The following is a 27,796-nucleotide window of genomic DNA, read 5'->3' on the forward strand; positions in this document are numbered from 1 at the left end:
GAGCCATCGACAACGTGGACTAAACAAGGTGCATGCCAAGTGGCACCGATGAACTCAACTTCCATCTTCATCTTTTTTTTTCTGAGTTGATAATTTTTTGCATGCTAGCGGGCTGATGAGAGTCTAAGACTACAGCGGAGGAGTGTAGAAAGCCACTGGTTTGATCGTAGACTGCACGAGACCGGCACCATGAATGCCTTCTGTGTGAGCGCTCTGCTGGCTGTCTCCGTTGCTATATCGGTTTGTCCCGTTGTCGTTGAATCTGCCCCACAAGTGGTAGTCGGTGAGTTTGTGCATATTGTATAACACCCAATTCCAACAATTTTAGAACGACGCTCGTATTTTTTTTTTTTGCAATGATCGATAGTGCAATATACATGTATTTACAATGTGATTTACAGACTGTCATTATGCAATAGGATGTAAATGATTAAAACTCATTTTCTGATACGATGGATGCAAATTAAGTTACGGCGTTTCTGTCTTACCCACAAATCAAACAAACTAACATTTTCTTGTGAAGGCATTATAACGTTTGAGAGGTAAATGTAGAAAATGTTTGATTTCAGTACGATATAATTATGTTAAACATAATAGCTTACACGTGTACCATTGACTGTAACATCCGTTCCTCTGATGAATTCGAAAACATTATAACCTAAGGCTATCACAATCAAGAGATTTCTGAACTCATTTTCTTAAATACCACAGGTTTGATATCTTAATTAGATATCGAAGAATGCTTGTTAGCATTTTTTTTTTTAACAATGTCTCTTTGCTGATGCAAGGTAGTCCATATGAATGTCCGTATGGGTTGGAATAATTCTCCAGCACGTAAGACCTCATCTAACCCTAAAAGACACTTTTCTCCCAAGGTTCATTATTTTGAAGTGGTCAGCTATCGAAACCTTCTGGAGGTTAGCTATTGGGAAAACTACGTCATGATCACGAAAACTTGAAATCCACGGATATCAGGTATACGATGAAAACATACGAGTCATCTTGGGTGACTTTATTAGTCTTCCGTGGTGACGGGTTATACTTGCTATTATGACTTTGTTTCTTTGTCTTTTGGTTTGCTTTGCGTGTGTTTGTATGTGTGTGTGTGAGAGAGAGAGAGAGAGAGAGAGTGTGTGTGTGTGTGTTTGCTTCAACTCGTCGTGTGTTTTGAGTGACAATCCGACAATAGGCACAGCATACCCCACAGCGTTGTACAAACTGTCCAAAGTCCCTCGCACAGAAAGGGTTAACCTCTGCGTAGGACTCTATGAGTAAGGTGTACCTCAACGGTTTTGAACGCCCTTCAAGTACTCTTGTTCACGTTGTTTGTTTGTTTGTTTGTTTTAACCGGATATGATTTGGCATCCATGTAAACCATTATATTAGAGACAGTTTGCAGGTGTTGTTGTACAGATTTCTTGCCAGAATGTGGAAGGCAAGCTCAAACCATCTGGAGGGTAAAGCTGGGAAGCTTTTTGGTGTGTAAAATAGATACGTCATGCTTTCACAAGCTATCAAGTAATCAACAAAAAAACACAGGGTCTTCCAACGCGCTTAGAGCTTAGAGCTTGAATATCAATCTGCCAATGGGAGCTACACTAATTAGCATAATTAGCAGGAGGTCCGTAACAAATCAAGGAAGGAGAGTGCAATGCATCATTCTACCGCCATACCCTCATTTTCCTTGATGTCAGGAGAAAGCAATAAAATTGCAAACATCTTCAAGGCTTATGAGAAGATCACATGGAAAGTTTTATCAACCTGTTGCTCCCAATCCAACTATGCTGCAATCAACTGCCATGCTGAATGTAAATGCCTCTTCACTCCAATGCCGCGCAGATAATGGGGAGCGGACATCATGTGTGTTGATACCCACCACGTGCCCCAGGGTGTCTGCTTAATACATTGAGTTTAAACACCACCGGAGGACGGTGATATGTACCTCTGAATAAAGAGGCATATTCCGGCCATGTCCTCATCAGCAGCCCCACAAGGTAGAACCAGTGTCATCCGATCCCATTATCAACGCAAGACAGATGTCCAACCTCTTATTAAGACACCCACCCCATCTGTGTGGTTCTTTCGAACCCTTTGACACCCTGCCACAAACTCAGAAGATGACTTCATTAATATAATGTGCAGAGAAAATGGAAAAGCAAAATGCCTGCCGTACCATAGCAGAAAATCATGGGTCTGCTTGGATCCTGTGATGGCCCTTTAAGACCACAGTAAGAAAAAAAAAAACATTTCTGCATCTTTTCTCCCACATCTTATTGTCGTACAATGACTGAATTTTTTTAATGATGTTATGAATTTCGGACATATACTGTACATCTTTGCATGGGTAATCAGCAGTAGCGTTTGTGCAGGTACGAATCAAGAAGCCTTTTATGACGCATGCGCACGGAAATGAGAGACAGTGTGTATGTATGTACGAGTTTGAGGTGCATGCGTATTTGTGTGTATGTGTATACCATGTGTAAGCATATAAACATAATACAGTGTAGTACGAGTAGTGCAAGAACGAGGTCCATCTAATTTCATTGCATTTGTGATTTTACACATCATGCATTTTTGTCGAATACTGTTTATGTCTAGGTTTCATGCTTTGACAAATTTACATGAAAGCGTTAAGACATTTCGACAAATAAAGTACCTATAATGTATCTTAATGAGATATTTGCCGGGTTACTGATATTTACTAGTATTTGTATGTACTTAACTGTACCTGACTGTTGACTTGCAAGATGTATACTTCCATTTATATTTCACGCAGACTAAAATCACAGTTTGCTATAATTAATGTTTTATTTGGTGATCTTTATAACAACTCTTTTTATCCTTTTAACCCATATACGCAGTATTTGTACTGTTTTGTGTCTTAGTGATCACTTGTCGGAGGTACCAGACGGGACGCGCCCTTCCAGTGTAACATATCTGATAGTGATAGTCACGAGCTTATTTAGAGAGTCATCATTAAAAACCATATATGGAAATGATTTGTACACTATCTTAACCCATTAAGTCCTGAGGAAATTTTGCTGCAGTTATAATAAGTTGTCATCTTGGCCCCATCAACCTAGCAACTCTGAATTTACCACCTATATTGTATCGGAGGAAAAAAATGCTGAAACTGTTGGTTAATCTCATATTTCCAACGTATTAATTCTCTTATTAACTCAGTTTTTTTTTGATAAATTCGACAATTTGCACATCTGATTCTTGACATCAATATGACATAATTTCAAAATGTGACTGGAATATGGAATAAAAACAAACAAAAGCAGTGTGCCTATAGCGTCATTACGCTTTTTATCTTATTCACTGCATTTTGGTAACCTGACATTATTTCCAGATTTTTGCTTACGCGTTTTGTTTTTGCTTTGTTTTTTTCTTGTCAAAGTCTCGGTAAGAAGCTATATCAAAGCTGTTAAGAAAAATTCGTTCAGGTATTGATCGTCATGAGGGCTGTTATGAAAAGGTCGTACCATGGTGTCAATGAAGTGGAAAATGACAAGATGTCGACTGATTTCCTCAACATGTTAAGAACAATCCACTGAAAACAACAAACAAATTGTTCTGTGAAATAGGTTGGTCATAATAGTTGTAATATATTAGAATTTTTCACCCTAATTGTTGTTGTTGTTGTTTTAAAGAAAGAAAGAAAAGAGAGAGAAAATTTTTCTCATCCTAATTCTGCAGCACAATCATGACAGCTGGGAGAGCAGTGTTAATTACATTTACTCTTTGGTAACGCCATGTTATGATAGGAAGAACTTACTATTGACATAAAATTCTATTGTACGCTAAGAATATTGTGTAATCATTCATTGGTTTTTATAGTAATACGACATTTTCATACACACGGAAAGTGATATGTAATTATTTTCACTTGTTTCTTTTTTTTTTGTTCGAAGTCTAGAAGTATACAAAATAGGCCTACTATTTCATGAATGCGCTACTTTTGTTTTGGTTCTTTTCGTTTATTTCAGTGTTCTCACTGAGAAAGCTGTCTATCCAAGTAATACTCTCTGCCTGTAAAAGCTCAAACTGTCTTTTACACTCTTGTCCCACTTTTCCTTGTTGTATAGTAATATTTCAACACCAACTAGCTCTGGTATAAAAAGAAATACTCCTATTATCATTAATCTGATATTGCGGTGATATATACCATTGTATTTCAGCAGTCTTTCTACGGCATTGAAATCACACCAACAACAATTTTCCAATCCTCCCGAAATACAATCATACGAGAGTGTCACCTGCTCTAAAAAGTCTTTTCGTTTTTCACGTACTTTTAATTAGGCATACTGGTGTTTGATTGGAATAGTGTGAAAAGTATATAGAGCTCCCATAAATGTGGGTAAAAAGGGTTGCAATATCAATGTTACGGATACCATCCTGGAAGTGACGGCGTTTCCCTTTCTTTAACGCTAGTATTAATTGATCCATTAGTGAAACAACGCAATTAATTAATTCAATTTCATTCTCCGAGTAGAAGGCGTATTCTGAGAGCGTCTTTCCCTTTGATTGTTCATTCTTCCATACACTAGCAAACATCAGAAGGATATTAAGAAGGTAATGCAATCATGCATTATTCTCCCCCCCCCCCCCCCCCCCCTCCGGGATAAGTCTAAATTCCCCCAACCACCACAGTGGTCATTATCAATTCCAGGGTAGTCCAGCGTCCTACTGTTTCCAAAGGCATGAATTATACAAACGAGCAATACGATGCACTTCGTCGAGAACTGCAACGAGTACTGCAAACGCACACACATATGCACATACATTCTCACATAATGATGAGATATACAAAGCCATCATGTAGCACACATTTATACATAAAGCACACATACATACTCACAGACATACCTGAACAACTCATATAAGTATGATTATGTCTCCGAAAGAAAATGAAAAGAATAATTGGAACTATCATAACTAAAATTTCCCCTCTCTTTCAGAAATTTATGTCTGGTACAGCAATTATGAAGACATTTTCTTCACATCCCTTGTTAGATAGACAGCTATTCTGGACAGGCTCAGTTTATGATTGCAATGCTCGAGTATTCTTTTTATTTTCCATGCAAGTTCCATGACTTGCATGACTAATGTGTGTGTGATGCGCTCGTTGGCTGTGTTACTATAGTTGTACACAATGGTCGCCTGTGTTTATGACATGAACTACGCCCATAATGTTATTTTACACGTTTCATTTGTATTTGCGTAGAAGTTTACATTGACCCTTTTCTTGGGATGTTTATTCGAATACGAATGATAAGATACTTGCAAAGGCTGCCCACTTATGACAAAGAAATATGACTACCAACCCTGATTGTTAGAAGTATTTGATAACCGAATATAAAGTCATCACATAGGATTTACATCACAAGTGCATACAATATCACAATGTCACCATATCACAAGTGTCACGCTACACATTTCTGTCGCATGAATGAAGCAAATATAATAAAATTGAGCACTATGTCTATGATATGGCACAATGATCGGTAAAAGTAATAATTTATTGCCTTCCTGTCATAAGAGTTGCACATTGCCTCTCAGCATATTATGAAAACAAATTTATCATTTGCACGTGGAAAACAAAGTAACTACATTCAATACGACGGTTATTTACAATTTTCTGTTCTTCATAATAGTAATGTGAGTTTGCAACCACTATGCTGTGAAGAACACAGTGACGGGTTCTCACAGTGTAATCACATAGCCGCCTATGTGAAAACGCTCGAATTTAGCAGTGTGTAGATAATTTCACACTGTGGTGTGGTGTTTCAAAGAGAGTTCACACACATCAATGTTGTGCTTCACATTGTGAGTTGATGATTTATAATGTGTTCACAATGTTAAAGCGCTTAAATTCAACAGTGTGAACAGCTGTCACACTGTGTTCACAGTGTGTCCCCACACTGTTCACATTGTGTTTCACACTGTGGGACACTGTGTTCTTTCCAGCAGGGGCAATCTATAGAAACTTCGGTAACTGACCAAATCAATCTATTCCCTCGAAAGATTTATTTCCAAACTGTATTGGTTTTGAGGTACGAGTCTTCTTCAATTTCTCTGCCCTCTCCATGTAAAAAAAAAAATGTAAGACCACAACTGCTGATCTACATTTTTTTTCCAACATATTTGTTAAGAATATAATGTACAGATCAGCAGTTGCGATCTTACAAATTTCATTTGTACAGAGGGCAGACAAATTGAAGACAACTCATACTTCATATCTCCACCCCTCTGCTTAATGATATCTTGCTTCCATCCATGTTTTTTGTGTCAGTGTTAAACTTCCTTTTATCAAAGAAAGCAGGAGAGAGAGAGAGAGAGAGAGAGGAAGAGAGAGATGGAAAGAGAGAGAAAGAGAAAGAAAAAATATCCACATTGATTGTTTTCAGCAGTATTGTAGAAATCAATGATTCAAGTATCATTTGAAAATCGAATTGATATCGATATCTCAATGTTTATCGCGTCCAGATTTGGAGCATCGTTGTTGATGAATTATATCTGGTTAAAAAACATAAATTGGCAAACAGTATTCCTAAGTAGGGTTAGTTCAGAGAGTGTGTTGGTGAATTTCTTTTTTTCTCTATCTATCTATGACTCACTGTATGTTCATTTTATTCATTGATTGCAACAATAGTCACACACACACACACACACACACACACATATATATATATATATACATATATATATACATATATATATACATACATATATATATATATATATATATATATGTGTGTGTGTGTGTGTGTGTGCGTGCGTTTGTGTCTGTGTCTGTGTGTCAACAGGTTTACGTACCCGTTTGTCTCTAAAGAAATAGGATATGATATATAAATGGGATATAAGGGGGATGATAGACACCAAGTATCGTAATATACAATGTCGTATAATATATCAACCGCTGCTTATCTCTATATCTTTCTCTCACTTTTTGAATATTGATAAATGCTTCATAGGCGGTATCTTAGATGGACGCTACAGGTTTGGTTTCGAGAATGGCATTATCTACCACAACACGCGGAAAAACAGCACTCAACATAACTTCGTGGCGTACGCGCTTCCGACGGACCTACGAAACACTTTCAACGTGACCAGAGAACGTAAGTTGTATTCCCACTGCTACGGAAAGGGAATAATGCGCAATGTGCTCAATACGGGAAATTTACCTAGAAACAGCTTGAAATTAAAATGGCGATTCGATAGTGACAAAATATAATTCATGTGAGATGTGGAGGAAGTTTTATCAAACAGGACAAAGTGTGGCATTTCCAAGATATTTCTGTTGATTGAAAATGTGAGTTTGCATGCTACGGTGTGTTTGCAAAATAAATTTTGCAAGACACTAATAGGTTGACAGCAGCACGCACACACAAAGGCACACACAAACAAGCACACACATTAATCGTTCATCATCATCAAATGTGGATTGTTAAGATGAAAATAATATGATATTTCTTAGTATTGCCCACGGTGTGCATCTGTAAAGCCCTCCCCTGTCGACATGCGGGCACATTGTACTTTTTTTCTAGCACAACACAATTTCTCGTTGGAAACCGACATTTAAAACATGCATGTGCAGACCAGGCCATTATATTTCTTTATCATCAGTAACTAGGCTCAGTACTTGCGACATTTTGATTCTTGGAAGTGAACGTCAAGGGACTCCTCTGCTTCAGAGACTGATAGATAATTAATGGAAAAGAGGGCATTTCGCAGAATGCACTCCATAAACAATTTCTCAGTAACCCATAGCAGAAACTCTCGATTTCTTGAATTCATGGAGAGGTTAGGAAAGCGAATTACCGGCTGGATGCAAACCCATCTTTTATTTGAGGTATATCAAACAACAACAACAACAACAACAACAACAACAACGACGACGACGACAACAAACAACAAAAACAACAACAGCAGCAGCAACAACAACAACAACAACAACAACTGCAACAGCAACAGCATCAGCAACAGAAGACCACTAAATTGTTTTTATTGCAGAGGGTTACATCTTTGGGCACCATGTTTGCATCTATCTATTTTCTATCTCTTCTTACTGGTGTCTTGTTCTTCTTCTATATCCTCTTCCCCCTTTTTATGACTTTTTCTTCTTTTATTTCTTATGTATTTTCGCATTATTTGTCTTGTCTTTCATTTCCTCCTTTTTCTATACTTTTGTCTGTAATCATCTATCTTTAATCTCTTCTCCGTTTTCTTCTTCTTTAAGGAGCCATTTTGCATCTTTCTTTCTTATTTTCTCTTCCTTCGTATCCTTGCCCCGTTTTCCTTCTCCTTTTCTTTTGTTAAGTTACTTTTTCTTTCATATCTTCGTCTCTTTATTTTATGTTCCCCTTTCTTCTTCTTCTTCTTCTTCTTCTGGTTCTTCTTCTTTCCCTTCTCTTTACCCTTCTGCTGCTGCTTCTTCAATACGTTCGTCATAATCATCATCATGAATTTAGCAGTAATGACGCTGGTGCGTGAGGCATTCTAGGCACAAATTCCCGGGCAGGGCGCCACGAGAAAAGGCAGAAAGGAAAGAAGAAAAAATGTAAATCTGCGGCTGCATTTTTCATTGGATGCTGAATAATTGACGTCCTCTACGGCTCATCTCCGCCATCTTGATTTCCCCTGCCACCCAGACGGACCTCTGCCTAGAAACACACCTTGTGCCCATAGCTCGGCCGTGTCATGTAGCTTCAATTCTGCACTGTGAGCATTTCGGTGGAGAAAAGCTAGCTGTCTTGAATAACAAGTCGTAGCGTTCACAGTTGGTGTTCATATTTGTCCTACTTGTTTATGTCTTTTTGGGGAAACTGGATCCAAATGGATTTGATAAAACCACTTCCACAGTTTCATCACTGATATAGATTGACGTGCTCTGTATGCTCGTTATGTAATGCACAGTAAAAGTCGATTTCTTTGAAAGAAGAGTGAAAGTAAACTAGCCATGGAGCTGGAGGCAGCGGGAGGAGAGTTTACATCTTTAGAATCATGCAAAAATCAGATAGCAATGAGATACCGAGTATTTGCAGGAGGAATCTAAAATTCCGAGGATTTCAAATTGTATTGAATATAATATGTTTAAACATCTAATACGAAAGGGATGGATAAAGTGCGTAAACTATTACGATCAACAATGGTGTTTGTAGGACACTCAAACGATATCTTGACCTCTATATAGAAAACAAAATTTGAGTAGTCAATTAGTTATGAAACACTACAGATGATAATGATAACAAAATTCTATTCGCGCGAGGAATTGTGAATGGGTATTCAAGTTGGCAATTCAAAGGTTGCCACATAATTTCGATGACATCATAATAACAGTGGTGAAATGATACACCATAATGGTATTCCCTTTTCACCATTGTGATATCAAAACATTGTCAGCGAAGATCCATCCACATCCGCGGATGAAGTTTGCAAATTTCAATTCAATTTCAACTTCAATTCATTTCTTTTTATTCTTTTTTTCCAGCAAAACATAACACAGAATAAATCTGGAATCATAACATAGGCATGTATTCGACTTTACATGATGAATAATGGTTAACAAATAAAATTATACATGCATACCGGCAAAATACGAAGTTATGTTTAGAGAAAAAAAAAAAAGAATTGAGAGGTCCACTGAAAAGCATGCTTGTATACTGTAAACCACTCAAAGGATTCTTATTCTCATAAGAAATCCCTGACGAAAGATTTGACAAAGAGTTCTAATCACCCATACAAGATACATATAGAAACTTTTCAACCTTTAGTTCTGATCAGCTCGAACAGCACAACCCTCCCCTCCCCCCCCCCCCGAAAAAAAAAACAAAACAAAAACACATTACTAATCCCTATAAAAACAAAAGCAAACACACGTGGACTGAATCAAAGAAGTTTGCTTTCGATGGCGCAGAAAAATGGGTGAGGAAAGATCAGCGGAAATTTTGAAACTGATCGTCTGGTGATAGACACCCCTTGCAATATGATGGAGTCTAATTGTTCTTTTTGAGAGTAATAAAGTCTCGGAAGATCCATTGTGATGGTTCTCGAGGGAGCCCTCTAGCGGCGATGAGCGCACCAAGGTAGAGACAATACCGATCGATAATCACTCATCGTGACACCGATTAAAGCACACGCACCCCACCCCGTAAAACATCCCTAATCGAACACGGCATGTTGTGACGGAATTCGTAATCAGCCTTGCATTAAACATACAATACACGGCTTATGCGGCTACGTGTGTTTCTCAGTAGTCCAAATACCATTAAATTTGTTCTTCAAAGTCAAAACTGCATGCAGATAGTCAAAGAGATGAGGAGAATTCAAAATAACACAAAAGGGGAGAATGCAACTAAACAGCCTGTAACCAAATTCATTTTCTGGTCATTTCACTCCATAATGCATCCGGGAATTTGAAGCATAACTCTTTATCCTTTGCAACCGAAATAACTTCCCTGCAATTTTTAAAATCTATGAAAACTTAACTAAAATTTGTTAAACGAATAGTGAAAGTACATACCAGAAATAACAGCAATAACAACAACGAAACCTCCAATACAGAGTAATCTGTGACTTCGAAGAGCCACCCAGAACATTTTCTTATTACTGCAGTACCTGTATTACTTGATTAATTTCTGTATTACCTTTCGCTTTTCTGTTGTTTCACGATTATGTTTACCGGATGTAGTTGTCCGTTTATGCGTTGACCAACCCCTCCTTTCTTGCAGTGTGTAAGTTGTACCGACAGAAGAGTCTCTTGACCGGTGGTCACTCGAGTCTTGTCTCCCTTCGGACATTCCGGGCCTACGCCAACAACTTCCTCATCCCCTACGTCACGGCCAGTCTGTCGAAGACCGATATGGGCATCAGATCCGACGAGAGGGACTTCCTTGTCTCAATCATGCCATCGCTGGTCCAGCCCCTGGAAGATCTCATCCGCTATCACAAGTGGGAAAAATTCGCCTACATCTACAGCGGTGAAGAAGGTAAACAAATGACTTTCTTCAGCTATATCCTCTGTACATCTTATAGAACATGAAATTGTTGTTCTTCTAAAATTAAGCTTCTCATATACGCCTCAATTTTATGGAGTCGTTTGGTGCTCAGAAGTTTGATAGAGAGATGAAAAGGTCAGCCAAATTCTGACTAGAAATGACAAACACTATACATTAAGTGATACGCTGGTAGAGTATCACCTAAAAAGACGGAGAGAGAGGCTTGGGGGGGGGGAGGGGAGGGGGGTCGATTGAGGCCCAGATTGACAATATACATGCACCGTTATGCGCTACTGTGGGGAAATTAAAGGGACTGTACAGTACTGGTTGAGGTAGGGATTCATGTTTTGAACATTCCTAAGTGAGATAATGAAATGCCTTTTATGAAATATGAAAGAGCATGTAATTTTAAGAAGGATTCAACGTTTATTTCATTAAAATAGGTTTTCAAATGGCTGAGATATCAAAAAAAGAGCTAATAATAAAAGGCGACATGCCCCAAATTTATTAGTATCTCTTTGTTTCACCTTGTTTTTGGACATCTCAGCCATTTCAAAACCAATTTTCATCGAATAAACTTTTGATACCCCTTAGAACTGCATGCTCTTTGACATCTCATAGAGTGGTTTCCGAATATCTCACAAAATGTTAAAAGCTAAATCTGCACCTCGACCAGAACTGTACACACCCTTTAATATCGAGTCGAAATAAACAGAAATAAACAGTCAATTATTCGAATCGAATAATGAATCTGATGGAAGGATGACAATCACTCTGAAGATGATTGACAGGAACCAATGATTTAAACAGGACATACGATTGGAATTCACTTTCGATATAAGTGTTTTATAAGATTCAACATGCTTTTATTCCCATTCTACAATCTCTTCACTGGCTACCCGCAAAAAAAAAAAAAAAAAAAAAAAAAACACTTAGGATTGTTCGTACTCAAAATGTGCTTTCTTGTCTGTTAAAAATGAGCTACAATATCTTGTTTTGTAAATACTGTCTTTTCAGTATTATCACTGCTAGGGAACCCTGCTATCATTTCCCCAGTCTTACCAGGTAGGCCTACCCCTCTAGAGGGGACATTGTAAGCAAGATGTTTTGTCTTATGGATGAATGTCGCAAGCAGGATATGAACATATTTTTGGCATCAACTCCTATACAGTTAATACATGCTATATCTTTTTCGCCGCGAGCGAGCGGGCTATCAATCGTGTCAAATTTAGACGTTTATCCGCTTACGCGCGCGCGCGCACACACACACACACACACACAAACACTTTTTTGTTTTATGATATTCTCTATTTGAATTTCATTCAATGTCAGGTCCATGTTTAACAAAATTAATATAAACACACACATACACACACACCAAACACACGCAAAAACACACACACACGCACGCGCTCACACTCATACACTCACACATTACCCACAGAATGAACAGAAATGCTATATAAATTTCACAAATCTGTGTCCTCCTAAACAGAGTTTTTGAGAGTTTGAAGATGTTGTACATTTGTTGAATGAGAAACAAGTATAGTACTTCTTCCAGGCTACGCCGACACTGGTCTTTATGTCACTACCTCCACCTAAATGAACTCATTGACATCGGGTAGCTTGTTATATGATCGTTATCTCCAGCTCTTCAGCGCTACCAGACCCTTTCGTCTCGTCTGTCCCCGAAGAAGTATGACATCGAGCTAAGGCAGGTGGGAGACAAGCTGAAAACGCGGGAACTGCTCAAGAGTTTCCGTGACTCCGGCCGGCACCGCATCGTCTGCGACACCGTTGGAAACGACTCTGTCGTGATTCTAAGTCAGGTAGTATATCCTGAGATCATCATCAGAAAAAGTAATAAGGTGGGGTCACACTGTCCCAAAATTGACATGATAATGATGGCCCCGAACGTGGTTAAAAGCCAATCAACAGGTTAAAAAAAATACGATGCCTACAGAAGGTCACAAGGAAATGTAAAACGTTATTATACAATGAATCTTTGCAACATTTTCGGTATATGTATTGTAGACTAACTTGAGTAGATATTGGGAGCTAGGAATAGAAGATTGACGACGTGACACTAGAACTCAGCTTGTGTTTCTTCCTTGATGTTTAAAGGATGGACAATGTGCGTATTACGAACCCTGCCACCGACGACCACATAATGCTAATACAGAAGATTTACGATCAGAGCGTATCCTGCTGTAACATTAAAAATGAATGATATCCACAGGTTTGAGATTTTGAATTGTGCTACAAGCTTTGCCTGTGACAGGGCACATTCTTGCCCATGGATTCGCATTCTTGAATTCAAAATGAAGTACATCGTAAATCATAGATCAAATGCGAATGAGAATTACAAATGAGAATTGGTAACACATGCGGTTGCACATTAACAGAAACATTGCACTGATACCAATGCAGAAAGGGAAGTACTTTATATACATGTAAGTTTGTTGGTTCGAATTGAAGCCCATTTCTGATCTCCTGATGTGCCATCAATTTCCGCTACAGATTTCGATATTTATTTACATAGTTCGTAGTCCAATGATTTTGAATGCTTTCGTCGTTGCAGGACCAAGCAAACCTGCAATAAAACTGTGATTTAAAAAATTCACAAGGGAGCCTGGTGGGCCCCTGTACACCTTTTTTTTTGTGTGTGTGCGCAATTGCATGGAAACAGGTTCAAAGGAATCTAGAATCCGGTTTGATCCAGCGTTTGCCATTTTTTCTTTGCCTGCGCGTTCCATAAAACTACAAAATATATATCCTTACTTATGCGAATATGTTTGATTCTTTCACTTACATCAAAAAAGGGTCATTATGATTATTTTCTAATGTCTTTATCATGACTATTTAAAGATATAAGGAACTGTTAATGCCTCGATCAGACAAATATTATCCATAACATACGCCTTTATTACTTGCATTGATGGGCATATTAGCCTAGACAATATAAGATTATAACTTGTTTTGCCGTAGCTGTTTCCTGTCTTTTATAACAACACTAATGACCATGATAACAATGACAACATCTTTCGATGTTATCGTGGTTATAATGGAACCTTGACGAGTGTTTTTTTTTTTGTTACGAAATGATATTCTTTTCATTCCAGGCGAGCGTCCTCGGCATGATTACACAGTCTTACCATTTCATCTTTCTAGATTTGGTAAGTACGACTGAGTCGCCATCTTTGTTTTTTCATATTTTGATTCAATATGCACGTGTGCCTATAGTGTCTAATTGATTATGGTTTCTTGTTTATTTGCTTTGACTAATCATCGTTTGCATATTGAGACTGACACACAAATAAACACACGAGTGCATAAATCTCTCTAGCCAAATAATGTTCACGTACTCCCCCATCCCAAACAACCCCCACCCCCCTTCCCGACTCCCCACTACACACGCACACACGCAAACATACCTTAACAAAAATAAGCACCATCGCTCACAAACACACGATGCTCACACTAAGAAAACAGAAACATAAAGAAAGAGAGATGCGGAGACAGAGTAAAGAGAAAGATGAGGGAGGGGAGGAGGTATTATTATCTCATAATTAATGACGCTATGACTATCTCGACTCCACGCAGGACATAAGCGACGCTAACATGGACTTCTTCCTCTACGGCGGAATGAACGTGACTGGATTCCAGCTGATGAACAAAACCAACGAAAACTACCTGATCCTTCAGAAAAAGTGGAGCAAAATTAGAGCGAATAAGACGTCGAGGCTGAACGGCACGCAGGACTTAAACCCTCTCTATGGATACAGTGACAACTCCATCAAGGTAGAATTATATTCCACGCATACAGTTTTCACTCATGAACCCTACACGAAGCCCAGTCTCAAGTCCAAATAAAATTTTGCTGTAGATAATCTGTAGTTATTTCGTCATTCGTCATTTCGTTTGTAAATCGGCAACTTTGAATATGATTGCTCATCTTTGTATTGGAAAAAAGTTAAATATATACAAAAAAAAAATGAAAACCAAATACCAATTTGAAATCATCACCGGATTTATGATTTTTTAAAAATGAGATAGACATGAATGAAAAAAATAAAACGTAAAACACACACACACACACACACACACACACACAACACAACTTCAAACCACATATTAATGCAGTTTCAAGGGATTATATCTAAATGCATGCATATTAAAGGTTAGCTTAAATTTCACTGAGTATAGCAGTTTGCATAATAAACTATACATGTACGCCGTATAGGTGTATGTATGTGTGTATGTATGTACAAATTTATGTATGTATGCATGTGTATGTAAGAAAATTGTCATGTAATCTTTATGTCTCAATCTGATAGAAATCTACATCGGAACAGCGCCACAAGCTATGCATCCGTAGAATTCTGCCCTCAATAATTGTACAATGCCGTAACCTGATTAAGCCCATCGACATTACATGACAAGCTCCATAGACGAATCTTGACATTTCTGCTCTTCCGCAATCCTCGCATTTCAGACGTTGACGGCGCTAGCCTACGACGTGACGCGGGTGTTCGCGAAAACCACGGAACTGTTGGAAAGATACGGCTGCTTACCCATATTCCGCGCCCGGGAGGCCCGGCCGTGCTCGTCTACCGGTATCACGGGAAGCAGGCACGATTACGACTTATTGAAGTACACTAAACAGGTGGGCTACCTTTTGGGAGCAATGGTATACTATGAACGTAACGAATATCTTATACCTGCCAAAAGTTTTGTGCATCTCAATCAATAGCTTTGTTTATGCAACACATGTATAGATCCTTGCCATCTGATTGGATGAATGCGGGTAACATGACATTTAGCAGAATCAGCTATCCTACTCTCACTCGAAATGGCAGCTAGTGCAGTAGAGTCTGTTGAACGGTAAATCAAGCCAGCCAGCTGTGCAATAGATCCTAGGACACACTAAACTTGTGTATCATAAAACATTGATGCACACGCGCACCCGTTTCAAGACCTGGAGCCAGATCTAGAGCTAGGCCCAACTGTTAGGTCTTCTCCTAGATACTCTTAACGTTAAAACTATTTTGGTCAAGATCAGGTCTATACAGTATAATCTATGGATTTGAACTTAGAATGTATGACCTATAGCTCCTACACGCCAGACTGCATCTTACGTCAAACTTTAAAAAGCTTCGCTGACATTTTTGCTGTGTCTGCCGTAATACTATAATATACATTTATATATACAATCAATAGTTATAGTTATTTATTTGTTATGCATTATATACACATACACACACACATGAATTATGTGTGAGTTCTTACATACACTACATGTTTTTATTTGTTAATGTGGTTTCAGTTTATCAAGTTTTTCCCCCCTCTCTCTCCCCAATCCAGGTTCAATTTCGGAGCATCACGGGCCTGATTGCTTTCGATGCCAATGGCGAGCGTACCAACCACACCCTACAGGTGCTTGGCTTGAGACCAACCGGTCTGGAAGAGGTGATTATGTAATACATTATTGACAAAAATGCAGGTACTGTTTACCATGGGCAACAGCGATTTAAAAAAAAATCGAGTTATCACATTTGATGCATATGTGTAGGTCAGTTGTATCACAAAACAATGATCCTACCATATAAAAATGTCACAATAAAGCCTAAGATATAATGAGATATCACCATTTTTCTCAATAAATCATAACTGTAGACGATTTATTCTAGAAGCAATTTTATTACAACTACTGTTCATATTTTGCGTATTTAACGATGCATAACATTGATTATACTGATTAACAGTTTTAGATTGGTTGATTCTATCCTTAACTCACATTTTAGAACTATTTTGAAGCACTAAAGCTGGGTTTTTGTTTCATCTGCAAATGGTAAATAATGCCTTAAAGCTAAACATGTGCTATGATTTCTAGATGAAAATACCATTTTAGATGCAATCAGTATGACTTTCAAATTGTCTTTTTTTGTTTTGTTTTTTTAATTAACATATTTGATTTGTTTTTGTTCTTCTTGATGTTAATTCTACAGGTCGGGATCTGGGACCAAAGTGCTAATCCACGGTTGAAGCTCTATGGGGTCAACGGACAAAATCGCTCTCGTGATCTGAACAAGACCATCATTGTTACCACAGTTCTGGTAAGAGGGTACTCAGAGCAATGGTCAGTAATCCTGCATTCGTTGCTTTCGTACGGTAACGAAGTTGTGTTACTACTTGGTCAACAGAAAGGAAAAGATGACTAAATTCTGATCACTTAATTGCTCTAATGACCTTGAATGAAATTGTGATGTATTCTGACGTCATGAATTGCGTTGGTTGCCATCTACCTAGATGTGATAGCATTCCATGCGGAAACCTCTGAGGTAAATACATGGTATTGTGAGAGTTGATGTCCTGTCTCTTCACTGTTTTTGTTTGTTTCCTCATCATCTTCTTCTTCTTCTTCTTCTCTTTCTTGCACTTTTTTTGGTATCCTCCTTCTCTTCATCCTTTAGTTGAGATGCAAATTACATGAATTTTGCTATAAAATATAAAACATAACTTAATCAAGACATAACTTATATAATTTTAGGTTCATTGTAACTTTATTGATGTACTTATGTTAATTCAGAAAGTACACCAAAAGACGACCAATCAGATATTTTCTACATCTTCCCCCACCTATAACCCCCCCCCCCCCCATACAAAGCAAAACAGGAAACGACAGTTATGGGAGACTATCATCCATTGTCTTTTTTATAGTGCTGGAGATACTATGAAATTCATTTTGTTGTTGCTGTTGTTTTTATATCATTATTCTACCAACCATGTGCAGCTGGTCTTAACTTTCTTTTCTTGTTGTGTATTTGTGCAAGTATATCTTGTTTACTGAGTTTACCCAGTGCCGTATATGAATATGGCACTGAGTTTACCTGATTTAAAGCGCCCTCTAACACCCTATCCAGGAAAGTCCGTTTGTGATGATGAAGCACCCAAAAGAGTCGTACACAGGAAACGACCGCTACGAAGGTTACTGCGTGGACCTCCTCGCTCAGATAAACGAGCATCACAAGTTCAAGTTCGAGATCCGAGCGCGGAACGACAGCAAATATGGAGCCATGGACGCCAATGGGAACTGGGACGGCATGATTCTGGAGCTCATCAAAGGGGTAAAAAGATTACAAAGTATTATCAACTATGATGGATGCTTCGAATCATGCTGGAGTAACAATCAGCAGTCACCCACATTATTAAATCATCTTGGGTTTAGTATTCTTAGTACCATATGCATCCATGCGAAGTTACCATTGCCATTTTACAGTTCATTCATTTCATTTTATTTCAGCAGAGAACAAAATCAGACAAATCCAATCGTACCATACAAGTAATACTCATAATGATCACCAAAATCAATTAAAACGCATGCAAGTTAGCTTCTAGCCACTTTTTCATTTCTTCTACGTATAAAAGTGGATCAACAGGCTCTAGGAAACTGGAGGGACCCCATAAAAAGTGATATTTATAAACTACGGGTCCTGAAGTGTACATGTTGTCAAGTATGTATATGCTTTGCACTTTGTCGCTATTCAGGACCCCTGTCGATTCATTTTTAAAAATAATATCATAATCTTACTGTGAACAATGAAGTAATTGCTTAATCGTGAGTATACTGCTCTTCCCCCTACTTAAATGTGAAAACCACGATCGACATTGGAAATGTTCCGTTTTCTAATTTCTACAAGATATTTATTACTTTGTAGTCTTCTTGCTGCAAACATTCTAACATTGGTTCCCTCAGTCCCTCCTTCCCTCTCCCTCGACTTTTCTCTCTCAAACTTTCTTACTTTCTGTCTGTCTTTCTTTCTCTTTTCTCTTACTTTCTTGAAATTATCGAATATGTTATCTTGCGCAGATTTACTAAAACGTAAGCATTTCCATCAAATCTTTCTCCAAATAAGATAAATTAAGATATGAATTTTGAAAAATGCGAAAGACCAAGATGACGTGATGGGAGAGTCGTTCGTGTTTCGTCTTCCTCTAGGATGCCGACATCGCGCTGGCTCCCCTGACGATCAACTCCGACCGCGAGCGCGTGATCGACTTCACGAAGCCGTACATGAGTCTCGGAGTCAGCATCATGATCAAGAAACCCCAGAACACGAGGCCAAGCGTCTTCTCCTTCCTCCACCCTCTCTCCTACGAGATCTGGCTCTCTATTATCTTCGCTTACCTCGGGGTCAGTGTCGTGCTCTTTCTCGTCAGTCGCTTCAGCCCGGACGAGTGGTACACAGTGGAGCAAGGTTCGCCCTTTAAAGATGTTCCTCTTCCTCCCCTCTCTCTTTCTCCTCCTCCTCCTCTCTCTCTTTTCTCTATCTTTCTATAACTGATATTCTCTCCTGCCCTTTCGTCTTTCTTTTTGTTTTTTCTTTACCTCTCTCCTTATCTCCCGTTTCTCCTTATTCTTAAGTCTTCTTCATTTGTGATGGTGCTGGACTTCGGTAAAGTGTTCTTAGGTAATGCACTTTGAAATGTGACAATTTTGAGTTAATTCAGGGATTGTTATAAAGACTAGGCATCAAATCATGTGTTACACGTTTGATTTTTTTTTTATTTCCTTGATGATTATTCTTATACTTCCGAATCACATCTTAAACACCCACAAACGTACAAAGAGAAATCATCCAGATTGTATGAAATGCAGCTGTTCTTCCTTGATATCTCTATTGAACACCAAAATGTGATGTCATACCCTGGTTCTAAACAACCTCACCTGGCCCGAATATATTTGTGAACATGATTATGGCCAACCATGCTCGCACCTGGTTCCAACCCTAAGCTATAAATAAAGACCGTGACATCATCGAAACTATGTACTAGTCACGTATTTTATGTCGTAATGCGTTGGACCCGTGAGGACTTTTTTTTTTTAAATCGCATCATTGCAAAATTCAAATCGGTTAAACAGGTTCTTCTATATTAGTATGAATATGTATAATATTCATAATTGTATGTAGTGATAATGATTGTGACTTTTGGCACTCCTGCATTTTGGTTGTCATCTCCACTATACTGTATAGGCACGTTGTCCTGTGCGCCCTCTACCGAGGGAGATATAGATCGAGTGGAACCAAGAGACAAGAAAGAGAATAACTTCGGCATTCAGAACAGCCTTTGGTTCTCGATGGGTGCTCTCATGCAACAAGGGTGCGAAGTCTCTCCGAGGTAGGGCGGTGAACGAGACCTATGAGAGTTCTGTGTATGTTATTCTATGGATGTGAAAAACAAAATAATGATAACCCAAAATGATGGCTAATGTTAACATTCAGTAAAAAAATCGATCAACGTTTCACCTACACTAAGCGTCATTCTTGCACATGGTTCTGCGTTTTGTTGTTGTTTTTTTTATTTTTTAAGCAGTCAGCACTATGCATGTGCAAACCAAACCAAACCAAACCAAACCAAACCAAACCACACCAAAAACAAAACAAAAAGCGGGGTACTGTATTTCGACTTTCCTCCAGTCACAATTTACTGCTAACAACAACAACAACAACAACAACAACAACAACAACAACAACAACAACAACAACAACAAACGAAAACGGAAACCAAAATGAAAATTACAACTAGATATCAGCATAGCTTATGTACAACTGTTTATTTCCATTACATAGTTTTGTATTTGCTTATGCATGGTTTTGTATTAAACTTTGTTTCCTATTCGTTATCATATCTGCAAGAACATGAAGAAGGTGTTTTTTTTTTTCCACTCAAATTTTATTTTGGTTGTGTATTGTGTTGTAGTTTCCCTTGGCAGAACAGTTCCAAGTGAGCTGAAAAGGCTACGTGTTTAAAAAAAAAATGATATAAAAAATTGATAAATGCGATGCCTTGTCTTTCAGATGTCTGTCTGGTCGCATTGTGGGCGGGGTCTGGTGGTTCTTCACCCTAATCATCATCTCCTCCTACACGGCCAACCTGGCCGCCTTCCTCACGGTAGAACGCATGTCTTCTCCCATTAACTCCGCCGAAGACCTGGTGAACCGGAAGGACATATCGTACGGCATTCAGCGGTCAGGAGCGACCGAACAGTTCTTCTCGGTAAACGAGACATTGAATAATAATTGTCAATAACTCCTTCTTTCCGTTCTCCTTGGCAGAAAGTACAGAAATGATATATCTTATCAATCTGTATTCATAGGTAATAATATTAGAGACATGATTACGGAATGTGACAAATCGAAAGCTTGGATCCACGTGTAATCCAACTGTCATTTTTTAGATGTGCCGTACTCACGTTTTGTTTGTTTTTCGGTAATCTTTATTTGATTCCCATAACAAAAACTTTCATCTTGAATGTATAAAAACAATATGCAATCAGCAATGTTTGAATTAAACACACACACACACACACACACAAAAGATAGAAACAAAACAAAGTATTTACTTACGTGATATCCTTTGTTTTAAACAAGAAAAGTGTAACAATTTTTTGAGATAACATATCTGAATCAGACTCAATGAAAGATGATTAAAAATAAAAAGATATAAAAAAGAAAACAAAAAACCAAAACAAACAGACAAGAAAGCCTGATGTTTCTCCAAAATGTGTGAGGACCCGAGTTTCCAGCCAACTTAAAGTTACTTTGCTCTTCCTCTGACCCCCCCCCCCCCTCTAGTCCTCAAACACTGACATCTACCAACGTATGTGGCAGAGGATAAATACGACAGTGCCGTCGCCGATGACCGACTCGGCGGAGGAGGGCATCAGCCGCGTTCGCCACTCCAACGGCAAATACGTCTTTATGCTGGAGTCGACCATGAACGAGTATCAGAACCAGCAGAAGCCGTGCGACACCATGAAGGTTGGGAGCAACCTGGACTCCAAGAGCTACGGCATCGGTGTCACTCGTGAGAGGTCGCTGCTGAGGTGAGTTTGATTACCATGGCAGCCACAAGTTGAATCCGTCCAGCATCCATGATGGTGAACAGCAGCACAGCGGATTCCGACGATTTTTAACCCTGATATCTACTTCACATTGTTTGACAGTCAAATCCAAGATTTCCACCTGCCCCAATGATGGGGTCATCCCACTAGACCGACACCCATGAATCATACAGCCCACGAGTCCTACAGCCCACGAGTTCGACACTAGGCAAATAAAGCCCGTGAGACCGACACTAAGTGAAAGCAGCCCACGAGTTCGGCAGATACAACACGGCGCGTAATGTGTCGGTCTCGTGGGCTGTATGACTCGTGAGCTGTATAACTCATGGGCTGTATGACTTGTGAGCTGTATGACTCTTGGGCTGTATGACTCGTGGGTGTCGGTCTCGTGACGTGCACCCCCAGAGATATGTGAAGATATATTTTTGTACATATTTGTTTCAAAGTGTCTTTTGGTCGATTAAAAATGGAGGAAGAGTAAAGAAATAAACCTTTCTTTTATTGAGTGCAATTTTATGGATCGTTACAATGCTGCTCAATGCCTAGATAAGATTTCTGGTCACCTGGGCAACCTTTGTTGTAAAGGCAAACAGAAAAAATTCAACGCATTAGGTATAACCCGTCAATTCTTAGGTCTCAATAAAGATGTACTTAATCGTGTCTAATGTTCCTGTTAGGTGATGTGAGATGACAAATTCATACACTTATTCCGTGTTATTGTAGAATAATGACCAGTGTACACTATTTAGCTGTTGCTACGTAGGACAGATAGGGAAAGCTTTCAGGTTGCCTTTCAGGAAGATATGAAACAATTTCAATACATTGAGAAACTAAAATAATCAAGGGGAATAGGCAAGACTACTGTCGTCATTGACGTAATTTACTCCGAAACCTGTCTTATTTGCACGGATTAAAGGTGGAGAATTAAGTCATTGTGTGTTATACTGGGTGTATAAAGCAAAGAGAATATAGTGCGCTTCTGTATAATCATATTATCATTGTTCTTTTCCATCTCCAGAGACGAACTAACGCTAGCTATACTGCAACTCGGCGAAGATGGCGTGCTTGATACACTGAAGAAAAAATGGTGGTACGACAAGGGAGAGTGTGGTGTGCAGTCAGATTCCGTGGTAAGCAGAATCTCGTCCTTGTCACAAACATTTAGAATCATTATTTGGGGATTCTGTCATTGTAAAAAATCTCAGGAAAACCAGACAATCTATCAGAAAGCTTTGATTGAATTCCCATAACCGCCCTCGTTAGATGGGAATATTTACCAACATGTGATGTCAAAATAACTCAACGCACTGATAGGATCATCAATAAAAAGGAATTTAAAGATTTTTTGTTGTTGTTTTGACGACAAGGTCACTTTCACACGACTTACAACTGAGACATCTTTAGGCAAATGCTAATTCCCGTTCGCTAGCAAAAATCTTCCCTTAACATGCTTAAGTGCTCTTTCGTTGTCCTTGTGTATTGAATTTAGTGAACGTCTGGCATCAAAAAATCGCTGTAGAATATATATTCAGTGACGGAGCTGATCGATTTTTTAAAATATACAATGTATAGTCCAATATTTCTCGAATTGTCACCGAGTGTGTCATGCATTTACTTAATTAACTGAATTCACATACACCTTTAAGTTAGTTTTTTCTTCAATGTAACACTTGTTCTCAAAAAAATTTAGCCGATATGTTTTTTAAAGAGTTTTAGACTTTCAAAGAAAAAGCATATATAGTATTAAGGAAATTCATGATCTCTTGAAAAAAATTCAACATCGAGTTTAAATTGTCGCTGTCAATTAGAACAAAATTAATACAAACAAGCAGGAACCTGTGGCCCTGGAAATGTCTTTCACAAAGTTGCTAAGGCCATGAACCCTCAACTCACATTCCTTCTTTTTTGTCAAATAAAAATATCAAAATCATGGTTTTGGTCCATGACCTAACAACTGAAATCCATTAAGATCACAACAAGGTAATTGCAACATTATGGAAATTTGATGGGAAAGGTATGACTTATTTGGTTGAATTTTATGCCCAGCCCCCCCCCCCACCATACACATACAAAAAGGCATTCAGAAAAGATCTGTGTTTAAGTCTATGGGAAACGTGTGATGCTATGATGTCATAATTACGATGCAATAAAGACTGATAGTCGTAGGACGAATATGATGTGGGGAAAACAGGATGGATCAGATAAAACAGGAAGAAAAAAGAAACACTCGGGTTGAATGGTACACTTAATCAGACACAGCTTGACGAAATGAATTAGACATTCTCAGTCGTGTGTATTTTATAACACCATTTTAATCTTATTTGTAGTTAGCTTTCCATGAATACACCCGTTTTGTTTGAAGAAGCTGTGAGAACAGCTCGCGATCAATACGTCAAAGAATACTAAGTGGGTTTTAACTTGGTCTCTTTGTCTTTCATGCGATAATCGATATAACACCCGAAGAGGTCACAATCGATTCGGATCATCCCTGCACCTTCCACTTCTGTTGAAAAGGCAGCTGTAATCTACATGACCCAATAAAAGGCCAAATAGTGAAATACTCACTCCAAACGGTACACTTTAATACACAGTGTGACGAAGAAACGTGACATTCGCAGCCTTACGCCTTTTTAACCTTCTCTTATACTTACGCTGTTAAGATCTACGCCAGTCATAGCGGAAAGAGATAAAGAAATTCAGATTACCGCTAATTTGACAAAAGCCAAATAAACTTTCGCATAATTATGCAGACATATTTTTTAATACGTCCATACGTTTCTCAATATACTATTATTGATAGAGATTAAAAATCTGTGCGATCACAAGTAAAACAAAGCAAAACAAAACAACAAATCAAATGGCAATCCATCCAGAATGTGTATGTGTGTGTATTTGTTTGTGTAGTACATGTTTGAATGGTTCTTTGCAAATGTCTCGGTGTTAATATTGTGCATTGATATTTTGTTTTGCGAATGTCGCAGGACCAAGCTAACGCCCTGAGTCTGAGCAACGTAGCTGGAATATTCTATATCCTGATAGTGGGTATGGGCGTGGCTATGTTCGTTGCCATCTCGGAATTCTACTGGCGGTCACGTGCGCAGTCAAACAAAGAAAAGGTATGTGACGTCAGCTTGCAATATGACACTTTCTTCTCTCTGAACTCTTTGAAGAGGCTGAAAAAAGTAATATGACAATATTACATTTGGTGTGGGCCTATAATGGCGTATTTTATTTCTCTTTCTGTTGCAAACTTAATCGAAGCCAAGATTCTAATGTCATTTGATTACTTTTCACGTTGTTATACACTATAATTGTTTATTTGATTTGTCTTTTATACATCAGTGTCAGTTTACTTCGAAATTTTCAAACTATTTGTTAAAAATCTTGTTACGGCAGTTATCAGCAATATGATATGAAAATAAATCATTAAGCATTTGCAATAAATGCATGACTTGTGATAACAGAACAGTAGAGATAAATGTTAATTAATGACACTGATTGACTCGGAGTTAAAGTACTAAAGCAGCTATAATTTCTGTAAACATCAGCCACCAAAAGTAAACAATCATGAATTCTAGAATTCGAACAAGCACAACGATATGTTGAAAAGTAAAGCGAAAGATATTTCTGATTATGTCATTTTGTCGTTAAAATTGGTGGCCTTCGCAACATTGATATACAGGCTTGAAACATTTTGTGACGTGCTCGAAACTTATGTAGCATTTGATGAGATTTGTAACATTTGTAACATTTGTAACAGTTGACATTTGTAATTTTGTGACATTCATTACAGGTGTCACTTTCCCACGCCTTGAAAGCGAAGATTCGAATGTCGGTCACTGGTGAGAAAGGGATGCCTACTTATCCTATCATGAGACCGGTAAACCAGATGGCATGCGAGAAAGCAGTGAGTATTGGCACGGTGATAATACTGTGATGTTCGTTATTCCGAGGTTCGTTCATCTGAAAATGAAATAAGGTTCATTAGTCCGAAAATGAAAGGAACCTTCGGAATTACGAGCCTTATTTCGTTTTCGGATTAACGAACCTTCGGTAGAACGAACTTTGTTTTCACTGTCGGATGAACGAACCTTCAAAATGACGAATCTTATTTCACTTTCGAATTAACGCCCTTTGAAATAACGAATGACAAATCTTCTGAATAAGGAACTGTAACAGATAATACACACTTCCGGCTTCTTTTTCCTCTCAATAATAATTATTAGAATAGTTACTTCGTACAAATAGTTACTTACATAACGTTGGTACATGTCTGCATTGTATAGGCCATTCTCATCTTTGATTCCTCCGTTATTCACTGCCTACGTCAGAGGTTTAGAATTTTGCAGGGAAAGGGTTTAGCGTGTTGCTCACGACAACAAATAGGCCTACACGATGTATTAGATTCATGTGAAATAATTATATCTCAGGGACAGGACATTACAATTGATGAAATGTTGTATAACTAAATTTTTCTGGTTAGACTGTGCATTATATTATCGTCTAGTGGGTTGATGCAGATTAGAGTAAATGAAAACGAATGATTTTGGGATAAGAATAGAGAAGGGAGATAATTGTATTCACTTGGTTATGGAGCAGTTCGGAAGTTTGAAAATCCTTGAAACTATGTGTTGTGCTGAACATCCAGTCAATATCCTCCTTGGGACTGATGTCGTCATCCTGATCATCATCAGCAGCATCATTGTTATCATTGTCATGACCGTTACCACATACAATAATAATAATGATAATGATAATCATCATCATCATCATCATCATCATCATCATCTTTTAACGGTATCATAATATTTACTGTCTTCACAATAACAATGACAAGATTCCATCACTACAGTAACCAAATGCATCATCGTCATGGTGGTTATTACAGTCAAGGACACAAATTATGCTAACACCATCATTATCATCATCATCATCACCACCACCACCATCACTATCGAAGTCAGCTTTAAGGACAGAAACCTTCAAAACCACTGTCACTTTTTTCACACCTCATGTACGTCATTCTCATCCACCTTATCATTATTTGACGTTATCACCATCATCATCACCATCACCATCACCATCATCATCATCATCATCACGGTCATTGAATCGCTGTCATCTGTAAGGCCAGTATACTAACAGCAAAGATTACCAACACCGACATCATCGCTGACATCGTCATTGTTGCTGCCTTTATCGCCCTATCACCATCATCACCAATTTCATCGTCGTCATCATCATCATCATCGTTATTTTCATCTATGTCGTAATCTATCCACTGTTTTTTTTTCTTTCCAGTTGCTCCCAAGGGACAAGGAGTCTCCAGCATTGATCAAGCGAGGCCAGACTTCTGTCTAACCGTGGATCGATTCATTTTTAGTTAAGGTCATATATAGAGTGAAAAAAAAAATGGCCTCGGGGTCCAATATGTGATGAGGCTATTGTTGTTTGAACTGTGTAGTTTGTCTTGCTTCGCAAGAGGCCTCGCAAACTGAACAATTGATCTGCGTGGTCGCAGGCCAAGGCAGGCCAAGGTAAAATGATGATTTTTTTTTTGTCTAATCGGTTTTATAGTCATCTTAGCTTTTATCGAAAAATAGATCATTGACTCACTGACCGAAAAGATTGTCAGTTATATTTTTACCTTCGCTTTTAGTTATGTTCCAGACAGTTTTTGTATATTATCTTCAGCATCGGTAATGGCTCGTGTGAGTTTATGTTCGAGCTTTTTTTTTTCATTACATGATACCTGTATCATTTATTACGTGAAATGTGTTAGGATTGTCATGTTCATAGAATAACGTTCTTACTTTCATGTTTTTTTTTTCAGACATATTTAAATGTGGTATTTGAAATAAGCGAGTATAATATGATTATATGCGTG

At 38.3% G+C, this 27,796-nt stretch overlaps 1 protein-coding gene across 1 annotated transcript; it reads left to right on the forward strand.

The window, feature by feature from the left end:
- The first annotated feature begins 189 nt into the window (after positions 1-189).
- On the forward strand, positions 190-27,270 carry LOC139733052 (glutamate receptor 4-like). Its single transcript, XM_071643896.1, has 18 exons — positions 190-283; positions 6,981-7,124; positions 10,737-10,994; positions 12,654-12,832; positions 14,126-14,179; positions 14,607-14,804; positions 15,499-15,669; positions 16,368-16,472; positions 17,012-17,119; positions 17,927-18,130; positions 19,003-19,261; positions 20,039-20,183; positions 20,864-21,062; positions 21,641-21,891; positions 22,928-23,039; positions 24,891-25,025; positions 25,703-25,816; positions 27,211-27,270. The coding sequence occupies exons 1-18, from the start codon at positions 190-192 to the stop codon at positions 27,268-27,270; spliced, it is 2,790 nt and encodes a 929-aa protein (XP_071499997.1).
- Positions 27,271-27,796: the final 526 nt, after the last annotated feature.

The sequence above is a fragment of the Diadema antillarum genome, unplaced genomic scaffold, assembly GCF_040938485.1.
Source record: "Diadema antillarum isolate AM-2024a unplaced genomic scaffold, OU_Dant_1.0 seq00000460_RagTag, whole genome shotgun sequence".
Classification (NCBI taxonomy): domain Eukaryota; kingdom Metazoa; phylum Echinodermata; class Echinoidea; order Diadematoida; family Diadematidae; genus Diadema; species Diadema antillarum.

What these genes read in the sequence shown, in the direction of transcription:
- LOC139733052 (XM_071643896.1), top strand. Translation starts at nt 190, where the DNA reads ATGAATGCCTTCTGTGTGAGCGCTCTGCTGGCTGTCTCCGTTGCTATA. An exon ending in TTTCAACGTGACCAGAGAAC is followed by an intron (nt 7,125 to 10,736) that starts GTAAGTTGTATT and finishes CCTTTCTTGCAG; the next exon opens with TGTGTAAGTTGTACCGACAG. An exon ending in CTGTCGTGATTCTAAGTCAG is followed by an intron (nt 12,833 to 14,125) that starts GTAGTATATCCT and finishes TTTTCATTCCAG; the next exon opens with GCGAGCGTCCTCGGCATGAT.